The following is a 19,521-nucleotide window of genomic DNA, read 5'->3' as shown; positions in this document are numbered from 1 at the left end:
TATATTTTAAAAATCAAGCGCATGCAGCTATACGTCATTTCAGGCTTGATATTGTTTTGGTTAATTGATTGGATTCGATTTTTTTCCTTAATAAAGAGTTTTACAATTTAGACATCAAATGAGAATTATTTTCGCCAGGTAACAACTTACTAAAACTTTGTTTAATATTTCTCTATTTATTGGGATGTCTGTTTCAAGAGCTCTCCTATAAAGGAGAAATTGGCTTTCATTTGTAAGCAGACGACATTTGGAAGACGTCTGTGAAGCAAGTTTAAGATACTTTAGGCTGAAGAGGGTCCACAGGTGAATCAACGCAATGGAGATCGCTGAAATAAATCATTATAAAGGTGACACTATATATATTTTTTATCATTGTGCTTATAGGTAAACTGATGGCTTAATCTATTTGTGACATTGTCGTTGAATTAGTGGCGCTCGTTTGCTTCGAAGTGCTAAACTGTTTCACTACAATCTATAAAGTTGTTTTAAATTTTAATTATTCATCTCACAAACGGGTTCAGAAATCCATTAATATTACGAGAAAGAGATTTTACCGCACTCCAATCAGTTTAAAACCATGACAAACAAGCTCACGATATGGCCGTACGTGATCCCGTACAGAATCAGTTTGTGATGACTATAATTATGTGGAACTTTTTACATAAGTTGCAGTTTGTTTGTTTGTTTTTTCTTTGTTTTTTGTTTTTGTTTTGTTTGTTTTTTTTTGCTAGAAGAAAACATAGCTATCATATTTTATACTTTTCAAATGTCAATACTGCGAATGATAAAATGAATGTTCAGAGATCCCATGTGAGATTTTTAGAGCTGAATCATTCTAGTAAATTAAGTTTGTCAAAAGAATCTCCACTTTCCCCAATCCGTAATGTGAGTTCAGAATATTTTGTTTATCGTCCAAAGTGTTTGATACATTATTTTGTTTTGTAATTCTGCTTTTGATTTCTCAATTTTTTTTTTTTATTTATTTATTTTTTGCAGATGCTATAGCCTGGTGAGTTCAACGCTATAATAATACTAGACTGAATAATATTCTGCTGTAATAATTATAGTAATTTCTAAGGCTTCTTCTAAAAGGCAGTTATCTTGACTACATTCAAAACAGAACAATACAATAAATTTTAATCAACTGACTTCAATAATTTATCAACGTACAATATTTTGCTAGATGCCTTTATTGTATGTATATAATTATGAAATTAACATGTTTCATTTGAAAGTAAGACATTGAAAAGCTGTGAAGTAGAGGAGAAAAACAACAGAATAGCTGCAGACAAGAGTAATGTACTACCATTCAGCTTTCATCATACATGGAAATAATGCATTACTTAAACAATTCTTCATAATCTATCTTAATCTGTCCAGCTTGCACCGGACAATTGAAGAAGGGAGGAAAGATTCAAATGTAGATGTACAGCTGATGTTGACAAACATTAGCCACTGTGCTGAAATTGTAGAACAGCTGCAAAAGTTTGAAGAAGATGCTATAAACCTGGTGAGTTTTATGGTTTCCCTAATTTCAAGGTTACTGATTATCTTTATGTGCATGCATTATGTGTGTGTTGTTGTGCATATGTGGATGCATATGTCTGGGTGAGGAGAGATATGCCTATGTGTGAAGGCATGTGTCTGTGAATGGATAAAAATATGCTATATGGGAAAACTCTTTTTGAAGCTCTGATGACAGTGGCATATAATTGTTATTCTTCTTACATGCTATTTAAATTTCATGTTTATATTATTAAATCATTAAATCCACCATTCTAAATATAGCATCACACAGCAAATCAACCACAATTATGAGCTATTTTGACAATGTACTGGAAACGTTTTGTTTTTAACAGTTGATAAGACTTATAAATTGAAAAAAAAATGATGGCAGCTTTGGGTAATTCAAAAGAAGGGGAGGGGCAACCATGAAAAAGGTTCTTAAAAAGACAAATGATATATAACAAACTTATTTGACATCTTCTAAAAGTATCTTACTAAGTGCTTCAGTTTTAAAACCTGTTTCACTTAATAAGAAAAGAGTACTGAGATTAAATAATTTGTCATTTGAACTGCAGCATAGGCAACAGATTAGAAAGTAGGGCCTATTAAAACATTCCTTTTTCTAAAGTAAAAAATGTCTCAATCATTCCAGAAGAGCATTTCTAGACCAAATCAGTATATGATGTAAGATATATTTCATTCAGTTTTCATAGTGGTGAATGCTGTACATGTATGTGTGTGTTTGTGTATATGTGCGTTTAAGTATTTTTAATACATGTTTGTTAACATTCAAGTGTGTTTTCAGGGGCAGTTATAAATTGTGAATTTTTAAAAACTATTAATATTGCAGATTTGTCTTAAACATTTTGGTTAGTTTATTTCTTTTGAAAAAACTGCTTTATTTAATTGCCCAAGTGATGTGTTTACCTATGTTCTGTCAACACAAGAATGCCTTGACTAGTCTATCAGTCAGCCTGTCAGCCAACAAATCACTGCTCAACAGAAAAATTGAGAAGCTAAACAGCAATGATAAGACAAAAACTGATACAAAAACATGTGCAGCAAGTCAAGGTAATTTGTTTTTGCATTATGAATAAAACAGAAACTTTGTTTTTTTGTTAAATATGTGGACATCTTACAGTTCATATAAATTTTGATATTGATTTGGTTGAAGATGAAATTTGTCTTTCAGATATGAAAATGAAAGAGGAAGCTGGGAAAAGAAATATGATAGGGTATGATAAGAAAGGATTCCAAATATGCATAACATCTGTCTGAGAAACAGCTTGTTTTTACAAATCATGTAACGATATTTTAGTTGTAAGTAAAAGAGAAAACTCTAAATTTCAGCTTAGGCTTCCACAAATTATGCTGAGAAGAATCAGTGAGTTGAAACTAGATTCAGAAATGACCTTTGACAGATAAACCAGCCATAGAGGCAGATGACACAAAGGGAAAAGAAAAACGCTTACGGCAGCTATGCATTGAAGAAACAATCCTAAAGGGGAGTAACCTTAGTCTGTGTGATGTGGTGGGACTTGCTGAAGCAAAACAGGCTCTGCAGGAAGCTGTCATTATGCCACTTGTATTTCCACATCTATTTCTGGGTGAGATTTTTGAGAAATACTTATTTTGGCTCAGTTTTTCACAATAAGTTGTGTTTTAGCATGGCGTTTACTTTCTACAATATTTTCATAGTTCCTTGGCCATGTTGTAGCATGATGGATCATCCTTCAGGGTATGTTGGAGGGTGGTCAACACCAAGGAGGACAGAGAAAACAAAACTGCCTATAGCAGAAATAAAAATATGGACTGGTCATTTTATGAATGGACTTGCTTACTGCTGCTCCGGACAGGTCTAAGGTGACAAGTATTGTCCATTACAGCTCCCTTCCCCTCTTTCTCTAAATACCAGTACCTGTGGACCTGCATAGCTAATCATTAGCTGGTACCAGTCAATAGATGAAGGATGATAATGAGCAGTTGATACTGAGATTTTCCCAGTTAATATAAAACTATTTCACCTTTTTGTTTGCAAGCATTTGTGAATTTAGGATCGTCTTACAGGGGGCAGACAACCATGGAAACGAATTCTTTTGTATGGGCCACCAGGAACTGGGAAGACTCGGCTTGCACAAGCAGTTGCCTCTGAAATAAAATGTACCTTTTATAGTGTTTCAAGTTCTGACCTGCTTTCTAGCTGGGTTGGAGAGAGCGAAAAGCAAGTATAAACAATATGAGACTAATACTGGCTAAGTTACAGCGTCCACTGCTAAAGCAGTTCTTTCTGGTTTTAAATGTCAAGATCTAAGTTACTAAACAGAGATATACATATTTATCTAACTGCTAAACAAAAATACAACTCCACCTGGAAACCACCTGGGTAACCTGCCGGTCCCAAGCCCGGATAAAGGAGGAGGGTTAGGCATGGGGCTATCATTCTGATCTTGCCCAGTAATGTTGAAAAACTGTTTCTGATACGTCTGATAGGCTTAAGATTATTTGAGGAATTTTTATAGCATTGCCTATTAGGCCATTATCTACACCAACAGCAATATTTGTGATCAAATGATGGTAGTGGTGTTTTAGAGATGACATATTACAAAAGCAAATTTTAAAATGTTTTTGAGTTTGCACAGCTTATGCAATGTGGATATGATGTTTGCACAATATTAATTGATCCTTTAGCTGCAGTGTTTGCCCTCATAGGTCAGTGGTCACTGAAAAATTTTGCTTTGTGAATGTTTCAGGCTGATTAAAGAACTCTTTCATCATTCCATGAACCAGACTGGTAGATCGGTCAGTATAAATACTTTTGACAGTATCAGATTTCTCTTCCTTTAAGAAAAAGAAGTGGCACATCAGTTTATGTTGGTATTCACAAATTTGATGTTTCATGAACATATTTATTTACAATGTGACCACTATTAAATTGTACTGCATATTATTAACAGGCTTTGGTAATGAATCGATTGCGTATGTAAATTGCAGATTGCAATGACAACATAGTATAAAGTTGTCTCTTTTATTGATGCAGCGTGCTCGCTGTGCTTTTTGTTTCTTTAAGTCTTAAAGTCAATACTAATAGCGAGAGCTGTCATACTATCTCCCAGCATTTAAATACTGTGCATGAATGTTTGTAGAAAGAAACTTAAACATTTTCCAAGAAATAAAAGAAAGCTAGCTGTCTGATAAAGGGGAAGATACTCATTATTTAGGAAAGTTATAGTTAATCATAATGATCATTCTTCTTTTGTCTGTTACAAAGGGTGAAGATCTGCTAGATGGAGCACCTATTGTAATTTTAGTTTGTAGTGAGAAATGCATAAAGTATTAAAACCAGTAATAAAAATGTGGAAATTAAGATTTATTTCAGTACAATCAGCATCTGATTCCTATTTGGTATTTCTTAGGTAATTTTCATTGATGAGATTGACAGCATATGCCGACAAGAGATGCTCCAGAGAAGATGAGCACAGTCGAAGAATCAAAACAGAACTTCTGAAACAGATGGAAGGTGCTGACACTTCACATACCTCAGGAAAACTATTTCTTATGTGTGCCACAAACTGCCCATGGGATCTGGATACAGCTTTTCTCAGACGGTTTCAAAACGCATCTACATACCCTGCCTGACCGGTGAAGTGATAAAGCATCTTTCCTGTAGATATCAGAGATATTTATTGACAGTACAAACATTATTGTTGAGATATTTTAGTTTATTGATAAAATGGACTTAAGGCTAGGGTGAAAGCTATTTCAATAATGAGTGAAATTTGTTCAAAGAGAGCAATAACGTCATGGCATAACTTGGTCTTTATGAGTATACTCACTCTCGTAGCTCACAAACTTGTCTGCTTTCTGACTTATCCTTTCCTACAGTCTCATGCTTTTTCCTTGTCCTCTTTGTCTCCCATGTCCCTTAAATTGTAGTTATGCATTCCTGACAAGGCCATAGAGCACTGTCCTCACACTCTGAGTCACTCGTGTCTCAACTACAATAGGGTCAAATACTTAACCTCAGGTACCACAATCACACTAAATTTATAGGTTCTATTTCTTTTTTCAGGACGGCAAAAATCTAAAAAAAACCTGTACATTTTGGAAATACATTCTAGTTAATGAGTTGTTTTTAAAAGAAATTCAAGAACTGAAGTTGAACGGTCTGATACCATTAACTCTTCCTATACAGTTCACAGCTGCAACAGCTAATGTCTTCCTGGCTACAGGTCTACAGCTCATTTGCGTCCGTTTGTCTATGTTCAATGAGATAAGATATTACGTATTGTTTATTCAGTGCATTTTCCTTTCCAGAGATGCACGGATTCAGTTAATGAAGCTTCATAGTGGTGATACTGCCCTAAACATTAGTGTTAAGGACTGGGAAGAACTGGCTAACTTTACTGCTGGGTACTCTGGCAGTGACTTAGCTGCTTTGACATTAGGTGCGCTGTTTGAACCTATCCGTGATCTACAGCAGGCTTCTCACTGGGTAAAGCTAGCAGGTATAGTATGTTGTCTAACAGTCCAATAATTTATTTTTTATTCAAAAATAAAACACACATTCAAAACTATGATTATAAATGAAAAATGTAATTTTAACATAAAAGAAAAAGTAGTCATTTTTTCCCTAAAAACTCTGTGTTATTTACAACCATCATTAAACACCTTAATAAATAAAAAAGACTTTCATGAATAAACCTGATAGACTCCAGACTAAAGAATATATTGAGGCCTTGGATATTCTAGGTTTGAGTTCCAATTTTGGATCTGCAGTCTACTTCATATTTTAGAAGAAATGTAGACAATTTTCACTTGCTTGCATACATATAAGAACGGGGTTTTTTTTCAGGGGTCCAAATAAAATTTACAACTTATTATTATGTGTACTAGTTACTTGTGAACACTATCAATATATAAGCATAGCAAATCACAAAGAAAGGTCAAAGACACCTCTGTTTTCAAAGCTGGGGATAAACAGCACTTAAATTTGTAGGATATGATTACAGTTGCAGTAAAGATTTTGTGAAGGTATCCTAATATATCTATAACTATAAAATGTAAAATTTATGTACAAATTTTACTCTCATGTCATCACTTTAGATGGCTGCCTCAGGCCTTGCAGATCAGACCAACAGGGTGCAATACCAGCCAAGTTAGTGGATTTGCCAGCGGAGAAGGTAAAACAAAATCAAGCGTTTTTGGATGAGGCTTCCTTTGTTGATTACTTCTAATTAACAATGTTTTCAGAAATATGGAATATAATTTTCAAGCTTTACCTTCAGGTGAAGAGGAATTCATTTTAAACAGATCTGCTGATATACATATATAATAATAATGTGAACTTATAGCACACAGATTCATGACCAAGATAGATTGCACTCTCTACGCAGATTAATAATGATAAATGAAAGATAACAGCCAGTGGACAATGACACACATATAGGCACACTGCACAACATAAAGATGAGGTACAAGAGTAGAATGTAAAGCAATTGACGAAGGTATGTAGATACTATAACAGTGGAAGATAGAGTCGTTACATGATGGTTAGTATGACAGATAGTATTGCCAGGGAGTAAATAGTAATTCAGGGATAATACATTGTGAAAAGATATATACTTTCAGAGAGCGTTTGAATGTAGCCTTGGAGTCAGAGTGGTTTATGTGATGTGGACGAGAGTTCTACTGCTTAGCAGCAATGAGAGAGAATGTCTTTGTGGTAGGGATAGAATGTGGGAGTTTGATGAGGAGCGAAGGTTTCAGGCAGAAGTATGAACAGACAAGATTTCAGTAAAGTATATATGTTCTTTTGCAGATAGGAAAATGTCTAGCTTTAGAAACATAAGTTTACTATACTGTTAATTAGAATTATATACCAACAAAAATATATTCTATTTGTACCTGTGGTAATGTGATGTCACAGATGTGCCTTAAAAATGGTTTCAGATCTAAGATTGCATGTTCTTTGTGTTTTGCTATGATGCTGTATTTGCCTTATCCTTATCTTGCAACTAGCACTTGATCTGCTTTTTTTTTTCCCTCTATAGTGATTTTTTAATTTTCATAACTTTTAGAACTGAGCACACTTTCCAAGTTAAAATTGTCTATTGTGATTAATAAAAGTGAGTCATTTGTCATTTACATTACCGTAAAATGAATTTTAGGATAAGTGTGCACTTGTGGAGTGAATACTTGACTCATCTCCTTTACAAAAATCCCCCACTATCCCTCCTGAGATAAGTAGGGGTTCTAACACCTCATTCCAATGTGATGGTAAGATCTTTTGACTATACCTTTGCCTTAATCTCTAAGAAATTTATTTTTCTCAGTACTTTATCTTTCACTCTCAGGTGAGCCCCCGTGATGTACAGTTATCAGATTTCCTCAAGTCTATCACAATTCACCAGAAAACAGTGAGTCCTGAAGAGTTGAAAAAATTCAAAGAGTTTAGTCTTCATTTTGGTGAGAGTTTTCTTGTGATGTCACCTTGAAAATAAACTATGATGCAGGGAGCTTTATTCTATAATTTTGTTTGTGGTTTAAGTGTTAGTAAGAACATGGCAAGTTTGCAATTTATAAATGGTTCACTAAAGCATGTGGATGAATGTAAAACTCATAAACATTGATGATTGTGCTTTTCAGGTACACATCACACTTAAACTTGCACAATTGTTTCAAAATAAAAATTGCATTCTGTCACCAAGATCAAACAACATTCAAAGGGGTTGTCATTATGTACTAAAAACACTGATAGAGTTACATCTTACTGAACAAACGACAAGAAATAAGTGCTTTAAAAAAATATAGTTGTAATGCTTATATGATGCATAAAATAATATTTTCCACAGTTCTTTTCATTGTCTAAATGATGATCTATACTGATTCAGACACAAATTCATTATTTTTGTAATACTTATATAAAGTTTATCTCAGTACCTAGCTAGTAATCTGAAGATGAGAAATATGTGTGTGTCTATATCTATATATAATAAGTAGCAAAATGTCACCAGATATAATACTTTGCACTAAAGATGCAATAAAATCTCTTTAAGGTTGATGAAAACTGTAAGTTTAGAACACATGTATTTGAAAACCAATGCACATGACATGATTACATTATATATATATACACTGTATATCCAAGTGCTATTGCAGCCATATATATGCATGTACACACTCTCTCTCCCACTTTCTGTATCACAGCATGTGAAAGCATTAAAGATACCAGTCTCTTCTTTTGATAATAATTATATAAACCAAGATGCACACACACATAAGTGCTGTAAAATTAATCAAAGTAGTCTTTTAATTGGTCTTCTAGTTCAGTATTTTTCATACTTTAATCTTTATTTAATTCTTTTCCTAATTTTTTTAAAATGAAGTTAATGACATTTAAAATATTGACAATATTCCAATGTGTGCAAACCATTGTGCTATATCCAAATTTAATTTTAATTTAATATAAAACTACTTTCTGGTCTGTTGGTAGCTTTATTTCAGGATTTATTTGATAGATTGATCTGCAATGATAAGGGTGTATAATTGTTCTAGGACTTAATCTGTAATATATGTGATATGTGAAAATTACAAGTTCACTATGATCAACATAAATTTGCGGTTTTTGCATTTTTAACTCGTTGGATATGGTGTTGTTCTCATGATCACTGTTTTGCAGATATATGGAGAACTACCTTAAAATGCATAAAAATTTTAAATGTTAGATGTAAAATTTAGTGCAATTAATATTTGTGTGATGTGTTATACAAGCCCTAATATTATCCTATTATGATATTAATTCAATCATGATTGCAACATTGCTGCCATTAAAACTGTCTATGGGATTTCACTTTTCAGAAAGTATGCAGATTTTCTATATCACAGACAATGATACTGAACGTTCAGTGCTACTCAGTAGCAATGCTGAGATAAGAGAGATGCGTAAAACATGCTGATCAACTTTCACAAAACATAACACTCTCAGATGACTCCTATCTGACTATAGCAAACAGTCGTGGGATTAATATAAGAACTATAAAGAGTTTGAGTAACAAGTGTCAAACAAAATAATTCTTTGGTCCAATGCTGTTGGTCTGAAATAAAATGAGGAAGATGAAAGAGGTAAGGATGCAAAAAGATATGATGTATGATGGCAGAATAGGAATATGGAACAGCTTTGCCTGCAACAGAATACAAGCAAAATTGAAATGAGACTAGATCAATATTTTTCATTGACTTTTGTAAACATCTAATGCATATTCAATGTATCTGAATATAATTATAAGCTTGTATCTTTACTAAAAATTTATTCTAAAATAGTTAGTTAAAACTGGAACTTTTGTTTATGGCTGGAAAGAGTGGTTCGTTCTGAGATAGAGGAGCACACATTCTTCCGACTACACAAATGGTCATTCTTTTCTTTCATTTACTAACCTTCAATTTTGTGCAGTGAACAAACTGCAGAAATGAATCAAGTTCAAGCAGTGAACTGTTTTTATAACCAAACACTCGCATTTCCAAAGAAATTTTTCTCAGCCGTAAACAGACTGAATTGACACGGGCAGCCTGAAAAAGATTGCATGTTATTACATACAAGAATTATTATAAACTATACTTGTATTGGTGCAACATTACAAATACAAATAAGATTTTGCATTATTGTAATTGACATTCTATTTATCTGAATGACTAACAGAATCACCAACCACTTTAAATTAACCAACCAGTTTGACGTCTGACCCATAAAAAAAATCAACCATTCTAGCTTCTACTTAGACATTTGACTGACTGATGAAAGACTTCATCACTAACCTGTGCTTAGAAAAGGTAATTAAGAAGGAGAAATATGGAAAACATATTTATAAAGTGCAATGAAAGCTCACCTGAAAAAGTGGAAAACCAAGCATCAGTGCCCACACAACAGGAAAAACACTTCGGTACGTCCATACTTTTGGGATGTCATAGGCATTAACAGCAAGAATACTGAAACCTGTGCAAAAATACAATGTTATTAGTGTTAATTTTAATAGATTAATAATTAAGTCTTTTTCAAAATATAAAGCCTGGCCATCAAGATAAGAATTCAAGATTTCTAGGATATAACAGTGTGTATCAAAATTATTATGTAGTTTTCTAATTCAGTTTTAAATCTGTAACAACAAGAAAAAAAATTGTAAGGATCAAGCAGGACTAATAGTTGTTTTGGATGCAGTGACTTTGGTAATGTCAGTATGGTGGAGAGATAAGTGTTTTGAGACTTGGATGAGTTCAGGTTGCTCTTGCTTGATGAGGGCTGCTTTGAGAATGGGGAAATATACCGGGTTTAATGATATTACTTCACTTTTCTCCATTAATTTATTAAACCTTTTCCATTTGTATTACATAGAGAACATAATTTCCAGTTCCATTTGACAAACATATTGTAATGTTTTCAAATCCCTATTTGTAGACAACTTTCCATTATGTTTTATTATTTTATATGGTTGACTGTGTGAACTGTAAATCTTGAATTTTTATAAAGGACTGTGGAAGTAACTTAGTAAGAGTATGCAATAAGAAATGGTAAATTATTGACATCATTGTGGTGTGATCATCCAAAATATATGTCACTGCTTATAATAGTTTACTGTTATAAATAAAATCTATGAATCATAAGAATGCAATAATAACACATTAATCACTCACCTATAACTGTCAACTCTGCCAGGATAACCAGTACAAGAGAAGTCATTTTAGAAATAGTGCCATTTAAAAGTCCCAGACTTTGTCTTAAAAGGAGAATGTCCTAAAAAAGAAAAAATTATGTCTGAACTTTGTTTAGATGCTACTCGTGGTGAATGATCAAGGCTTAGTCTGTGTAGCGATTTTTATTTACATCTTGAATACTATCAAACTATGCACAGTGTTATGTAGAACTCCAGAATCTGTGTAAATTATTAGTATCTACACAGCATCTGCGTATATTTGGAGTGTGTTTGCACTCACTGCAATCTCATCATAGCATTTTGTAAATATTTCAAGTGTGGGAAATGTGGCCAAAGATAATTTAAGATTATTGTGTTTTTAAGAAAGCAGATCATCTATGCCCATGTGCATGTAACCACCAATGTATATAAATATATGCATGGGGAAGGAAAGGTGGGTCATGTGCAAATCTGTATATGCATACATGCATTTTTAATCATACATGAATGATCACACATGAAGTAACCCTGGGTTACTTTTCATTCAGGAACCATGCTAAAGATATAATTGTAACTTTGTAGGCACAAAGCTCATAATTATCTAACCTTCATGGCTGTTTTAATGTCGGTGGACTTTTCCTGAAGTCTCAAAGTCAAGCCTCTGAGGTAAAACATAACCATTTCGCACTGCATGGAATAGTTCATCACAACAGCAAGTATCACTGAGTTTAAAATCACACGGCCCACAAGCTCTATTGCAAATGTTGTCCAATTGAACACAGGTCTGAAAAAAGAATGAGTTTGGCAGCATATCCTCAGATAATCTAATAGCATGTAAAGGTTTTTTTTCTGTTTTTATGATCTGGTCGTTAAATAGCAAGTTGCAGTATGGGAGATAAGCTCTGTCTTATTTTCATTCAAATCACATTGATCAAACTACACTTGTTACATCAGAAAGTAGCAGCTTCTTCTCCTATTTGTCACAGTGACTGTAATTTCTTCCTGTGCTTTGTTATATATAGAGGGATTGTGAAACCATGAGTAAAGACAATCCTTCTAAATCCACCTACAATTCGTCAAATTAATATAGTTTACTATTTGCTTTTCATATGAGAGATCTTGCTGCTTGACTGGCATAAAGGCATAGCTGACCAGCAGTTCAATGATAAAAAGGATATTAAAATATTTCATACCCATAAGCTTCGAATATTGCCAACTGTGGGAAATCAAAAGCCCACACATATAGGACTTGCAGGCCAAGAGTCATGGATACCCACACTGAGCCACACACAAGAAACCTCCTAAAAAAGTAAGGAAAGCACAGTTATAAAGAGGTGAAGCAGATTAGTCTTTAGGCTCCTATATAAATATGATTGAATGATTTTTAAATTCTTTTCATTTTTCATGTAGTAACACATACATGCAAATGTTCAAATACATACACAAGCACATTAGAGTAAACAGTAAACCTGTTCTCACTTGAGCCACAGCATTTTATTATATGAGCAGATTTAGATTAAGATGTTTATCAACATGTATATCCCACATAAAAAAGAACACTTGCTTAGTCTTCACTACAAGTCTCTGCTGAGAGCTTGATCCCCCTTGCATGTGGTCTGCCTGTAAGAATACCTAGATTGGATGGAAGAGAAGATCACTAACAGGGTGAGTAACATCTTTTCATATCTGAGATATATTTTTATGTATATTCTATTATAACAGCCTTTTGTAGCAGGTTTTTTCTCAAATTGCTTTAAGTAGAGATGGCCATGAATAAAAAGACAACATCTCGATCTTGCTGGCATGAATTAAACTATTGTTTTGTGTAGATTTTGATCAGTAGATAAAAAAATGAAATGGTTTTTTTTTTTTGTGACATGAATAATAAATGCAAATTGTTCTTGATAATGTTATGTTTTCAAGCTTTTAAATAAATCTGCACATGACTTATAAAACAATCAGTTTTCGCTTACTTTTTCCATCATGGCATACAGCTGTTCATTGTCCTGAATCCGGAAAAAGTAAAACCCCAGTGCATAGGCAATAAAATGGAGAATATTAGGTATAAGATATGTTGTGATAATGTGTTCACAGGGCTGTGGTGAATGATTTATAATATGTGTAGGAACCTTTGCTGGAACAATAGTCAGAAAGGGTGTAGCGAAAGTTGTAATGTTCGTTGCATTTTTTGTTGTAGTGGAGACAGGGCGAAGAGTGGTCAGGATCTGTAACAAAAACAACAAACAAAACAAAACAAAAAACAGTAAATTTTTTATATAATGCAGAAAATGTTGTGAAAAGCATCAATGTGATCGAGTTTTCTTTTTAAAAGGAACAAAATTTTATATAAATTAGCATTATTATTAGCAAATATAGATCTACACAAAATTGCTAAACTCTTTCTTTCCAACCTGACTGCCAGTTAAAATATTCGAATTAGTTTCTAGCAATATCAGTTATTATTAAACTTTTCTTATTTTTACTGTTTGTCTTTTAAAAGATTTATTTTTTAAAGTTTTATTGTAATTACCATATAAGTAAAAATTATTATTAATGGTTAATCGCAAGTGCCAAGGAGCACAACTTTTGCATCAGCCAAGAGATCACTCATTAAGGGCATGCTCTAAACACCACCTACCTATGTAATCAGTAAAGGTGAGTGAACTTAAACTACTTAGAAATCTCATAAACAGTATTGCCTATTTAAAAAATGGTGTCAGTCATCAATCTCTTTATTGATAATGCTTTTTTAAATGTGTGCCATTGCAACAACATTGCTAAACTGATTAGACAGTCATTATCATTACAACAAAGGTTTGTGGATCTGATAGTTGACCATTAAGTGAGGTGTACAGATTAGTAAGTCTGTGCTCCACAATGATTTCTTGAGAGGGTTGTCGTTTAATTTATATATATATAACCTTTAATTACTGTCTTTTCATGCTAAAATCAAAGCTGCATAATTTTTTATTTGGTGTCAAGAGTTAGATGGTTAATTCATAAGCGATTAGTAAAAGAAAGAAAGCTATGCTATTGGGTGGGTGGGCTGTATGATTGCGTGTCTGTCTCTCTCCCTTTTTGGTCTACCACTATCAGTGTTCGTAATGCATTTGCACCATGCTCTACTTTTCATGATTATCATATATGTAGGAACACATAAGTTTACAATCAAGTATATCAGATCAAATCTTTTTCAGGCAGTGAAGTTACATCACATCAATAATATCTTGCAAACGGTAAAGTGGGATGACACATTTGTTCCTTCAAGGCCACTTTGAAAAAATTTTTACTTGAAAGAAGGTAAGGGCTCTTGAAGCATGAAAATCACATTTAGGCAGCTAATATGCTATGGTGGGGCACACTAGAAGAACCTTGCACTTCAGACTATAAAATGAAATTGCAAGCATATACCTTGGTGTCCTTTGTAATATTCAGTTTCCATTCACAGGCAACAACTTCATACATATAGGTATATAAGAGGAGCAAGATCAGCAGACATGGATAAAGAAAATTGAATATGTGAATCCCAAGGTGCCTTGCACTGGCCACATCATGTCTGAACACTCTCCATCCAATCTGGAAGAGATCAAAGAAGTATTATTAAGTTCACATAAAGAAGAAGAAATATCTATGAATAATGTCCCCATTCTGTGGTTTGTTTTCAAGTCTTTTCTAGTTGCTACTGGCCCTAGGAAACTACTGTTCTTCCTTTCCAAAGCTGAGCACACAAACAAGCACCTAGATGAATATGACTTTTGATTGCCTAAAATTTCTAAGACTGCAACTCATATAAAGTATTAATTCAGTTAATTATTCTACAATCGAAGGATTATCTGGACATTAACTTACAAAAATAAGAAGACCCCAGTATGGTTTCAAAACCTGGTGCTTGCATTTTCGTAAAGTACTTGTTGTGAAATTGATGCTGTCCTCACTGAAGTCTCTGATCTGAAATTAATGTGACAATAGAGATAAGTAAAACTTGTTCTTGTCTTTTTCAATTTACAAGATATGATCACATTATCTCAAATAATTCTTAAACCAACTGTGGTAGGGTATCCTTTCCCTCATACCCTAGTTTTGCCCTCACACTCTGCATTCTTTGGTTTTCATTTACTTTTTCACTTTTTATTGTTGTTTACCATATTTTACTGTATTTGAAGCTCTCAGTAGATGTTGCAAGAGCATCAGTCAAAACCTTCATAGTTGATATTGGAAGGTGGGTAGGTATATGCCACATCGACCTCTCACCCTACTCCCCAGAAGTCAGTATATGGGCAGTTCGGTGGCAACGGTTAGCGCCTGTCACCAAAACAGTGAAGGTTTTCTGACCTGGGTTCAGCTCTTATCTAGGGCACACTGTTCATTCTCTGTTTACAGGCTGCATGGCTGCTTAGCCATGATATAACCTTAGCTGCTGACTCGGTGTAAAACACCAATTTCTTCTCCTCCCCAAACATGAGGGGGCTTGGCGGGGGGGGGGCGGGGGTTGTTGGAGGGGCAATCAGCTAGATCTTTTGAGATCCTCGGGTCTCCCTTTCAGTAAATTTCACCCGTACTACTACTACTGCTACTATATCATTGAAAACATGCAGACTTTCTCCCTACAACAAAAAGAGAGCGGGTGGCATGGAATGCTTTCACAGATCACAGTGGCAAGAGATAGTGCAAATCATATATGTATTTTTCAATATATATATATACTGTCTGGAGCTTTGGAGTCACTCTCACCCGCTTCTTAACCTCTTATATTTGTAGGAATCCACTTAAAACCTTTCCAAAAGAACATAATCCAATATTTGCAGAGCATGAGTGCTTTTAATTATAAAAAGCAGCAACAGTATTAAGAGAAAATGTTATTGTAGCATACATTCACCATCTAACTTATTTGAAGCTCCGAAACTGTACTGATAGCATTGAGGTAAAATACGTGGCCTATAGACAGCGTATTTTACATCAGCTTGATTATGTCAACTACAGTCAAACCAGATGTATGCCCTAAATAAACATCATTAGAAATCTGGAATTTTTATTAACGTTTGCTACCTATACCATCCAATCCTCATATATTTCCTCACTTTATCGACAATGATAATAAGGAATTAAAATGTCCACTCACATCAACAACTGAACCGTAACTGTCTCTGCTGTTGTAACTCTTTGTTATAGAGTCTGAGTTGGACATCCTACTAACATGCTGCAGTTCTTCTGCAATGCTGTTTACCGTGGAAACGGCAGCTTCGATGACGACGGAACGATCCTGGGGTACAACTGCTTTGTCAGACTTAGGATGCCCAGCTTTGGAGGCATCGTCGTCGTTAACAGAGGTAGACATCAGGGCATAACTGCGTGCGTCTGAGAAAGATCCTGCTATGAAGGTGTTGGATGGGTCTCTCTGCATTTGATCTCTGGTCATACCTGTCAAGTATGTTTTTCTCTTAAATTACATATGGAAATAAGACTATATAAAGTGGTGGCCTTAACTTTTGGAATTAAGGCTCTCGATGGTACTTATCTTCCCGCCTTTCCCCTTTTACACACACGTTTTCCCTGTGGTTCCAATTGTTTCGTAACAATATTTCAATATTTTTTTTATTTATTATTTTTTTAAACAGGTCAATTATTTTACCAGAGATCTGTTCACTTTTAAAACCAACGTCAGTGTTTGATCGAGTCTAATCAGGAGCGCGTTCCAGTATATTGTGCTTGTCACCGGTACCGTGATGATTGGGGGTCTTGAGTTCGGATCTCGTCTTGGTCATGCTGTCATATCTGTATGGGCCGGTTGGCCAGGGTAATTAAACTCCTTCTCCGTGATCCCCACGGTCCCACCCCTGCTTCTCGTCGCTACAATGGGCCGCAGGCAGTCAGGCTTGTAGCAGTAGATATCCGTGTAACTGTTGATCGGCTTCCTGCCTTACTTGCATTTATGTGACCGGAGTAGGGGGATGGAAAGTGTATAGTAGTAGTAGTAATAATAATAAAGTTCACTTATAATATTTACTGTTCCATATTCCAGCCCTATGGACAATCTCAATGCGCTTCACAAATCACAGTGGCCACAGTAAGCGAAGACAGATGAAATGCACGGGTAAAGACTGAACAGACTTTAAAAACAAATCAGAAAACCAAATATGCGAAATGAGATGTTAGAAAGTATTAGGGGCTAGCGGTGCCGCCCTTCTCCTTCGTTGCCTTCATCAACCACCTAAACACGTACGGTCCATGGTTGACGGAGCAGTGGTAACTATTTCATAGTTGGGTCGACTATGTGTGTAGTTATTGGGGGCGGGGGACAATAGCTGTTGTAGTGGATGGGTATGAGCGAGTCTTCATCTACAAAGATTAAACTTTTTTCTTACGTGCAATGTCGGTGTTTACGCATTAGCTAACACACAGTACATACTCGCGCGTGTTCTTCGTGGAAATTAACTTTAGTGCAGATTAAGTTGCAAGAACTTTAATTTCTTGTCGACCTCTGCCGCTAGTGTAACTTATCCATAGTCTTCATTTCTTATAGTAGTATGTGGCCTTAACTTTTCCGACTCATCTAGGTATCCAGCTGACAGCTGAACTAACAGCAAGGACCGTAAGCTACCTCCATATGGTCGATGATGAGGGATAGAAGGTTGTGGGAAGAGGGAAGGGGAGTTTTACTGCCCCACACCGATATCGAACCATGCCTCGGTCGGACGCAGAAACTGTAACTACTCGGTTACTCTCTTGAGACAATATTTATAGAATGCCAGTGTCTGGTCTTAATGTCTGTAGGATATGGGGAAAAGGGCTTTGCTAGAGGACATTGGGAGAGCGATGAAGGGAGCACGGATCGAGTCATTTGAGAGAAACGCACTGTGCAGAGCGGTCCAACGATCGAGGATGAATAATTAGAGTTTGTAGACTACACGGAGTAATGTAAGGACGCGTATATGGCTTGTCCGCTCATTAAAGGAATTCTACAGGCCGATCACTCTGTCACCTCCATCCCATTCAGCGTTGTACCAACTCATCATGCCCGCTTAATGACTGAGCAACTCATGAACAGTGAGAGTTGATGTTGAAACTAAGGCTGAGCCCTGGATTAGAATAAAGCACTTAATTATCATCCTTTAAATTCACTTGAACTCACTATGTATTTTAGAAATAGAAAATAGAATTTTACTTACTTCGCCACAGAGCGATGAGGATAAAACAGCGATACTCGGGCAGAATATATATATACAGTCTGTTTGAATAAATCAACCTCACAACAACTGCATGTGTAATTCCTATGGAAGACTGATGAGTTAAGATTTTACAAAAGTATTTGTGCAGTGAACAACAAAGCCCAACACATCGATCCGCATCCCTTCCTGAATATGTGGAGAGATGAAGAAGCCGACTTCTTTCTGGCAGCGAGTATGTAAGAGATGTGTGCTTAGAAAGTAAGCTCCACGCATTACGTCCTGCTAATGAGCTGGGTCAACTCAATTAAATGACGTCTATTCGGATTGTGACCTTTGCACCCGATGAGCACGTTGTGGAGCTCAATTGTAGCGCTTTTTGTGCAGGCAGTCTTCACTCGTCTTGCACACGCGCAATGGCAGAGAGAAAGTGCATGCGATAACACGGCCTTATCAACAAGTGTGAACAGCACACAACACCGTACCCACGATCTTCACCTACACTGTGGTTAAGCAAAACTTGTCCGTTAGCAGTTGGTTTCGAAGTGGCTGTCATATATAAGGTCAAATCTGTGTAGTGCCTATGTGAGAGAGGCAGGAACGAGGATAATGGGCCACTTGTGTACGCACTATTGGATAATAAAGCTCGGAAAAATCTAGACGTAAAAATGAACAATACTTTGTGACATCTCACAGACCTCTAAATAACCTTGTTTTCTTCCCGTCGATCTGTTGTCAACAGGTCGACACGTGAGCACCGTTTTCATGCGCATAATATTGGAGGAAATTATTGAATAGAGAAGCTTTTGTAATTTTAAAATCTTGTTCTAAGTGTACATATAAAGCTTTAAAGTGCACAGTTTAATTACGACTAAAGTACTTTTATATTAAATAACTTGTAAACTTTCGTTCTCTGGAGTACTTGAATTTGTTAAGCCCTTATAGAAGATTGTGCATTAATTTATCCTCAAAACCCATCCAAAGAATTTTTTTAAATTATAATCCAGCGAACTCTTCTTTCACTACTCGTGAGTTCATATTCATCCATACACTTTGTTAATGTTTACCAGTGTTGTCCATTAGCTGATGCTTGTGTTTCTAAAGCTGTCGGTTTGTTTGTATATATATATAGTCTTTATTGCACGTACAGTACATTGAGCTCGCCTCCA

The 19,521-nt window shown here is 35.2% G+C and overlaps 2 protein-coding genes across 4 annotated transcripts; one reads left to right on the top strand and one right to left on the bottom strand.

Moving 5' to 3' along the window:
* Window positions 1-218: 218 nt before the first annotated feature.
* Window positions 219-8,021, top strand: LOC112555048 (vacuolar protein sorting-associated protein 4A-like). The gene is given in 12 exon segments (XM_025223194.1): window positions 219-347; window positions 997-1,009; window positions 1,381-1,510; window positions 2,454-2,577; window positions 2,928-3,113; window positions 3,574-3,727; window positions 4,257-4,305; window positions 4,920-4,955; window positions 4,957-5,150; window positions 5,821-6,011; window positions 6,610-6,686; window positions 7,860-8,021. Coding segments are annotated over 12 exon segments (1,326 nt in total). The 5' UTR covers window positions 219-316; the 3' UTR covers window positions 8,001-8,021.
* Window positions 8,022-8,306: 285 nt separating this feature from the next.
* LOC112555045 lies at window positions 8,307-19,157 on the bottom strand. 3 transcript variants are annotated; one of them, XM_025223188.1, is made up of 12 exons: window positions 18,356-19,157; window positions 16,309-16,607; window positions 15,039-15,137; window positions 14,601-14,765; window positions 13,163-13,414; window positions 12,754-12,821; window positions 12,383-12,490; window positions 11,796-11,973; window positions 11,191-11,290; window positions 10,389-10,495; window positions 9,940-10,071; window positions 8,307-9,686 (listed from the first exon to the last, which is right to left on the bottom strand). In XM_025223188.1, exons 2-12 carry the CDS (start codon window positions 16,603-16,605, stop codon window positions 9,564-9,566), a joined length of 1,629 nt encoding a protein of 542 aa, XP_025078973.1. In that variant the 5' UTR covers window positions 16,606-16,607; window positions 18,356-19,157; the 3' UTR covers window positions 8,307-9,563. The 3 variants fall into 3 exon arrangements, with proteins under 3 accessions (XP_025078973.1, XP_025078975.1, XP_025078976.1); XM_025223190.1 differs by having other exon boundaries at window positions 16,414-16,607; window positions 18,356-19,156; XM_025223191.1 differs by lacking the exons at window positions 16,309-16,607; window positions 18,356-19,157 and adding an exon at window positions 15,332-15,465.
* Between the last annotated feature and the right edge of the window lie 364 nt (window positions 19,158-19,521).

Source organism: Pomacea canaliculata, linkage group LG14 (genome assembly GCF_003073045.1).
Source record: "Pomacea canaliculata isolate SZHN2017 linkage group LG14, ASM307304v1, whole genome shotgun sequence".
Lineage (NCBI taxonomy): Eukaryota > Metazoa > Mollusca > Gastropoda > Architaenioglossa > Ampullariidae > Pomacea > Pomacea canaliculata.
Note: the sequence above shows the minus strand (reverse complement) of the source record. Positions and strands in the feature narration are given on the sequence as shown.

Coding starts and splice junctions, on each gene's coding strand:
- LOC112555045 (XM_025223188.1), bottom strand. CDS start 16,605: ATGACCAGAGATCAAATGCAGAGAGACCCATCCAACACCTTCATAGCA. Junction 12,822..13,162: donor TGTATGCCATGATGGAAAAA/GTAAGCGAAAAC, acceptor CATCCAATCTAG/GTATTCTTACAGGCAGACCA. Junction 12,491..12,753: donor AGACTTGTAGTGAAGACTAA/GCAAGTGTTCTT, acceptor TTACTTTTTTAG/GAGGTTTCTTGTGTGTGGCT.